The sequence below is a fragment of the Syzygium oleosum genome, unplaced genomic scaffold, assembly GCF_021117445.2.
Source record: "Syzygium oleosum isolate NSW1041296 unplaced genomic scaffold, Sole_v2.1 Sole_v2.05, whole genome shotgun sequence".
Classification (NCBI taxonomy): Eukaryota; Viridiplantae; Streptophyta; class Magnoliopsida; order Myrtales; family Myrtaceae; genus Syzygium; species Syzygium oleosum.
In genome coordinates this window covers 3479819-3487344 of record NW_026607489.1, presented here as the reverse complement: position 1 = coordinate 3487344, position 7526 = coordinate 3479819, and the positions used below count along the sequence as shown (strand labels likewise).

General features: G+C 39.8%; 1 protein-coding gene across 1 annotated transcript; it reads right to left on the bottom strand.

Moving 5' to 3' along the window:
* Positions 1 to 232: 232 nt before the first annotated feature.
* LOC115693692 (subtilisin-like protease SBT3) lies at positions 233 to 2530 on the bottom strand. The gene has a single exon (XM_030620740.1). The coding sequence runs from the start codon at positions 2528 to 2530 to the stop codon at positions 233 to 235; it is 2298 nt and encodes a 765-aa protein (XP_030476600.1).
* Between the last annotated feature and the right edge of the window lie 4996 nt (positions 2531 to 7526).

The following is a 7526-nucleotide window of genomic DNA, read 5'->3' as shown; positions in this document are numbered from 1 at the left end:
ATTTATCCGCGACTTTAAACATCAGTTGCACATGGACCCATATATGAAAAATTAAGGTACTTGGTTTGGACAGAAAGTTTGCGCACTCGATTGTAAAGCAGACCAAAGTCCAATCAATTGGGCCGTCATCATTCCTGAAAAAGAAGTGCAATGTTCCTTTAAAAGTAAAAATTTTGAGGAAACATGCACAAGACATGGATGGGCATGATTGCCAGTCCAGTAATCTGAATAGCTAGTACGAAATAGCCACAATGGGGCTCGATACAACATGATTGTGTTGATCGATCCATTTGAGGTAACCAGAAGTCACTCTCGGAGCACTCATATCGACTTCTATAGTCAGATGAAAACTCTGCTTCTCATACTTGTGAGTGAATGTGAGATTGCTAGGCTGCACTGTGACTTTCATTTCCTTTGGACTCGCCACAATCGCTTGGTAAACAGATGTATCATCTCCCACATTTGTCACAACTCTTTTGAAGCCCTTAACTTTGGTCGAGCCAGTTTTGTTTGAAAATACGGAGATGAAAGAAGGGTAGTTCAGGTCACCATCACTTTGGCTGCAATTCCACTTGCCTCTCCTGGTGACTGCACTCATCTGCTTCTCAGTATATCCCAAGCTGCAAAGGAATTTGATGTAATCTTGCAAGTTCAGATCATATATAAGTCCGGGGTCCACAGCTTTGTTAGGATTAACATGGCCTGCTCCGAAATCTAGAGGCGTGGCAGCATTTCGCCAGTTTTGATCTTTCAAGGTCGTCCCAGTGTTATCCAAGGTGTATGCTGTGGTCATCATTGCTGATTTGATGGCCGCTGGGCTCCAATCTTTGTGCACGGCCTTCAGCAAAGCAGCAACCCCGGCAATATGTGGTGCGGCCATGGATGTGCCCGAGTAAAGCGCGTAATCGGTCACTAGATCATAGGGGCCAACTTCCATAAAAGGCCTGTTTGGCGCAACTGCAGCTAGTATATCCACTCCTGGAGCTAGAATATCCGGTTTCAAGATGCTTGGATTGATTGGATCTGGCCCTCTCGAAGAGAAATAGGCAACTTGAGGCGCTGGGGTTGTGCCCAATTTGGTCTGCAAGAACCTCATACTCACAGTTGCATTGTTTTGTCTTCTGAGGTAGTCCCTTATTGGAGTTCCTGAAGAAGTTGGTATGACCACAGCAGGGATGGAGTAGTCTTCTGGATTCAAATTTAAACCATCGCTCAAGAGAATTGCCGCGTATGCTCCTTTGTTAGCAAGTTCTTCGACCTGACTGTACAAATCCACCGTATTGTTGTTGTCACACACAACCACCTTTCCAGCAATTTCTTTTGGTTCAAGTGCTGACAAGCGGCATTTCGCTTTGTCAGGGTTGTCCTTGCCATAATAAACTTGTGCATCAGTGATGTAGATGCTCTCAGGGAAGTATGACGTGCCCTCTATAGTTAACCCATTTCCCAGGGTTGAAGTCGCGATGAAGCTTCGATCAATAGTTCCTGCTCCTACTGTCATGATCCAGGGTGCTCCATTGAACGTAGTGTTATAGGCCCCGTCATTTCCAGCTGAGCAGACAACGACGATACCCTTTTCAATTGCCGACAAAGATGCTATGGCAATCACATCGTTGAAGTACGGTGTGAGCAAGATGCCGAGAGACAGAGACATGACATCTACTCCGTCAGCAATTGCTTGATCCATTCCAGCAAGCACATCGCTCGACGCAGACTCGTATGTGTCAGTTGCCCACAAAACTTTGTACATCGCAACATGAGCTGCCGGTGCTATTCCTCTGGCTATCCCACCCGCATATCCAAAATGACTTACTCCATTTACAGGGGACCCTGCAGCGGTGGATGATGTGTGTGTGCCGTGACCCATGAAATCTCTAGCGGAATCGTAGTCATACTTTTCAGATATGTTTATTCCTGCAGCTGCAAGGCCCTTGCTAAAAGACCGAGCTCCAATGAGTTTACGATTGCAGTTAGATGGGCTAAAGGCAGTGCCGTTCTCGCACTCACCTTTCCATCTTGGAGGCACTGGTGGCATCCCATTGTCGCTAAAGCTGGCGCTCTCCGGCCATATTCCTGTGTCGAGGATTCCGATGATAACACCTTCTCCACATGAGCTGGTGGGCCACAGTCCAGAGCTGTGCTTTAGGCCGAGGAACTTGCTGCTGTGGGTTGTGAACAGCTTGCCAAAGGACTCTTTCAGCGTCACTCGATGAGCGGGAGACTTTTCAATCTTGGCTAGCTCAGACAGCGTGAGCCTGGCGCTAAAACCGTGTATGACATGGTTGTATGAATAGAGAAACTTGTCCTCGCCATCGCTGAGAGGTGGCGATAACGAGTCCACGGTGGCCCGGTGCCACATCTCGTGGGTCAAAAAAGATGCTGGTTTCTGTGAACGGTCCATGTGGATGATGTATGTCTGGCATTCTTCGGATTCCGACATCACAAAGCTAGTCACCGTAGACAACAGAAGTAGCCATAAAAACGTGCTTCGTGAAGCTGAACTAGACGGATTTGTTGCCCTGCTAGTCATGTCTAATGAAAGAGGGCTAAAAGAAAGTGTAGAGGTTAGCTACTTGCACATTTCAAATGAATGTGCATGAGCTTATATATAGAAAGATCTCCCCCTCATACTCTTGTCTCTTTCTTTTGTTGCTTCTGTTCAGAGGGAAGTAAAGAACCGGAAGTTTCAATGCTCTTGAAAAGTCCCTCTAATGTTTTTTTGCTCGTGTCACCACCCCAAGTGCCAAAACTCCTTGTGCTAAGGAGCCGGTCGATTTCTTCAGATGGTACACTTGGAGATCAATGTGAATGTCGCACGATAGCATTCTTAAAAGAACAAAAAACCATGCCGCTCTCTTATATGTGGTTTCTTATGCTTGTTCAAGATTTGACAATATCACCGGACTTGCAGTTTTTTTTATTATGTACAGTATCTGATCATTGAAATGTTACTCATATTATACCCGGATTTTAGCTAACTTCCAACAAAAGTTTTTGTTATCTAATGAGGGCAGATTGAGACTCTCTGAAGTTCAATTAGTTTGAACTGTTAACGGAGAGGATAGCTACTCCAAAGAAGCCTTTAGAAAACCAGTGCAACTTCTACTGTATCCGGTCAAAATGAAACTGAAATTTTGTATGCATAACTTGATAAAAATGGCATCATCCTCTGCTATTCTCTCTATTCTCCCCAACTCTCACGGCGTTTATGGATACTAACGCCTAGAACCGGGACATTTTCCCCCATATAAGGCCATTTCCATCCTAATATCAATTTCATCAATATCCTCAACACTGAAATCACATTATTCTTTTCAAAGAATCGGAATTTTTTTCTCTGCCTAAAGCATTGCACCCATAAATTTCTTTCTACCATTGGACCTTTAACAGGACCTTCTGTTAAAGTTCCAGACCTTTTGTTTATAAATGATAAAATAACTGTTGCCTTTTTTTTTTGTACACATGTCAAACGTTTACGTGTTTTGATAAGTTTGAAAGATCGTGTTAAATTTGTCTCAATGGTTTTAGGTTGTGCATTTTTTTATACTTGTGTAAGGTGGCTGTTTACACCAAAAAAAGTCCTAAGTGTTGTAGTTGATAGTTTGGTCGATAAGAGTTGCTTGAATGATGACTGAAGCAGGAACATTGTTAAGTATTGAGTAATTAGTTGACAAAGGGCAATCGATCGACAAGAATAATTGGTTCTAACTGATAGAGATGTCAACGAATAGCGGCCAAGTGATCAAGAAGTCGGTAAATTCAATCAATGGAAGAGCAAACGATGTAACCGTCAAGCAGTGTAGCCCATAGACTCAGATGGAATCGTTAGAGAAGTGATCATCAAATAATGGAACCGACAAATTCAGATGCAACCGTTGAAGTAGCAGAGGCGAGGAATTATTGAAGTTATAACCGTTAGTAAATAGGTATTGCTGGAAAGTAGGAGTCACGTAGAGCCGTTTTCAATTCTTAGAAACCGTTGAATAACCGTCGATTGTAGTCGTATAAGTATCCCAAGTTGTATTCTTTGTAAAGGACCGCCGATTTATCCAAGAACACATGTTGTTCATCTTTACTTTCAATGTATCTTCACTTTACTAGTTCTTTTACATGGCCGCCAACTATTGTTCCCAATTTTAGTATCATTAGATTTATTGTCATTTACTTTTCCTACCCAAAAATTAAGAAAGGACACTTGCTGTCGATTTACTTATCGATCCATTACACTTGAAAAGTATTTTATCGACTTTTTGGTGAAATATCTTCTTTTTACACCTAGTGGGATTCTCGTTTTGATCTGAGAAAGCTTTGGCGAGAACCAGAAACCAACAAGAGGTAGACAACGCTCTTGGCAACAATAATCCAGTATCGTAAACCAGAAATGAAGTGGCTACACATCCGAATCTTCAGCTGCTAACGGAGCGGCTGAAGAAGGCCGACGCAAGGGAACTAATCTTCCCTGGCAACATACTGAAGAACAATTAAGGGAGATAGCACCAAATCTCAGTGTGATGGTGATTATGAAGAAAATAATCGAGAAACACCAGAGTGAGATATTGTGAATCACATGTCCAATGTGATCAAGCCAATAGTCGTGAATGCCATGAATGATACCTATTATCTTGAAAATTCTGAGGAAGGAAGGGGTAGAATTCTCGAGGAGTCGAAGAAAGAGAAGTCCTTGCCAAGGATGATGGGGTATGAACTCTGAATCGAATGTAAATCAAGCCTTCTGCTGATGGATGGAAGCAAAGGGAATATGCTATTGAGTGGACAAGCTCATGAGGATTGAAGGAGAAGTACAAAGGGAAGAAGGAGAAAAGGAGAAGCTTGTAGAAAAATGTTGAAGGGAAGAAGAGGCAGTTAGCAAGAAAAGGAAAGCAAGAAGCACCCTCTACATCTGCAAAGAAAGGAAAACTCAAGGTAGCCATGCGCAATTGTTGAAGTAAGCCGCGAAGATAAAACTCTTCTTACGACTGTCATACCCCCAACTCTACAAGTATAACGGCTATCCTTCAAATCGAAGGATGCAGCCTCAAACATAACTATCATGAACCAGTTATCGAAATCGAAATATATACATTCATATATTTAATAAAAGAGTCGTTTGGTTAAAGGATTAGAGTTTCCGTAATCCATCAACAGGATATGTATATCTCCATCTAACAACTAAACTCACAAGTTCATCTCAGACATATATAACTCATACCCAAAAATCCCACTGCCAAAATGTCTTGCTGATAACATAAACGCTCTCGTCTTACTTGCGGCTAGCTGAATAACTTGAAAAGGAAGTAAGACGAATGAAATAAACAACGACAACCCAGTGAGTTGCACATCTCTTCTAAATAGATTGAGCATTTGCTATACATCTTTATAAACCAATATCATAACTCATTAATCGTAAATCCAGTACATGATGTAAAATATCAAAATCGAACGATATCTTTCCGACAACAAAATTTTTTTACGTATAAGATCAATAATTAATATCAACTCAACAATAACAAATCAACCATCAAAGGTTTATTCCATTGATCAATCTCTATCAAGTCAAACATCAATGGTCAATTACATTGGCTAATCTAATGCTCAATATCTAGCTATGATAATTCTTAATGCTTGTGACAAAGGGGACCAATTTTTCTCTCCTTGACTAGGTCTCCACTTATATTAGTCACTGGTTAGGTCTAGAAGGACGTCATAATAACAATATGCATACTTACCCCTCAATGAGTTCTAATCATAGCAATATGAGCATAATCCACCAACCTCAATCTCCAATAACCCTTGACCATCAATTTCAATAACCAAAATATTTAACTTTTGACGAATCAATATATCAATCAGAATACCTTTCATAAACAAAAATATGTATTCCTTCACAACTCAGTTCATCAATCAGAATATCTTTCATACGAACATATCTTAAATCATTTAAGAATTCACTTTATAAACCAGATTCGCAAAACTATATATATATATATATATATATATATATATATATATATATATATTATATAACATTTCTGAATACATTTCTTAAAACATTTCTAAAACCATTCATAAATATTAAAAGTAATATATGCTAGATCCACATTTTTATGCAACAAAAATGCCATTTCATGACTTATAATATATATAATTCATATCGTTTTCAAAATATGAGTTTACAAATTCAAAGAAAGAATAGCACCACTCATCTCGAAAGCTGAAAACCAACCTAGGAAGGTTACTCGAGCCGGCGCACTCATATTCTTATCAATTAATTAAAATACAATATTAAAATCCAAGTAATACATTACTCTATTGAATGACTTGACTAAGCTACACTTATTCATCGACCAATCGACTTCTATGCACTAATGAAGAAACTTGTTTATAGCGAACATTCATATTTGTCAATTAGGCGCAAATCGTATACGAAACTTCAGAACTCCATTTCGATCAAAACATAAGCCAGAATCAATTGTCGTCAAACCCTATGGCTCCACAATGTCTTCAACTATCATTTCCACAAAAATTTAGAGCTTAACAACTCCTAAATCAAACATCACAGTTCAAAATTCACATATCTTTGAATTTGCGCCTTAATTCTAAAAACTACTCCGATTAAATGATCAAAGGGCTTGAATCCTTATCGCATGATGCAAAATAAAGTTGATTCAGTTTGTCAGGACATCCGAAACGTGTGCGAGCAAAAGTGTCTCTCTTTTCCCTGTTTTTGTCACCGCCTGCTTTTCATCGTTTACGCTTCAATTCACGATCACACTGCTGAAACGGGGAAGAAGACTTCTTGCACTTTGTTTGGGCTAAGGCTTGGCAAAAGAATGGATTGAGAGCTTTTACAAGGTAATTGGGCTTTTGGCCCTATTTAGTATTTTGGCCCAAAATATTACAACGAGAGATTCTGCATGAACTCGAAGAGGATGAGGAGAGTCACCTTCAGATGAAAGAGCTCATCAAAGATATTCTGCTCTATTGTATTATTGCGCCGTTAGGCATATGTTTTTATTGTTCCCGTGATATGGATATCCAGTCTACATGACTTCTTTGCTTGGTAGGAACAGTAAAGTTGCTCACAGCTCTCCTCGTGTAGGATACTGTCTGTCTTATAAATGAAGTTATCTTATTTCGTCAGATTTCCCTTTTACTATGTCTTTTTGGTGTGATTTTGACATTTAACGTGCATATGTGTTCACAAGAGAAAGGGAGTGAGAAAAGTAAACCTGTCATCTAAAAGGAATCATGAACTGTAATCCATATAAATTCTTATGCATACGTATTGTAGCTCAAATTTCTTATGTAATCACAAGTGCATCTACAATTTACTAATGCGATAAAGCTCTGACACTATAATGCTCAAATTTCATAAACTCTTAGAGTTGGAAGGACTTTACATTGAATTTTGGTGAACAAGCAAAGGACATGCGATCGTCGAGGTGCTTCGACATACCAAATAGAAGGAGAACAACTTAGATAACATTCATACATCAATGCTCAGAAGGATCAAAGTGTAGTAGGTG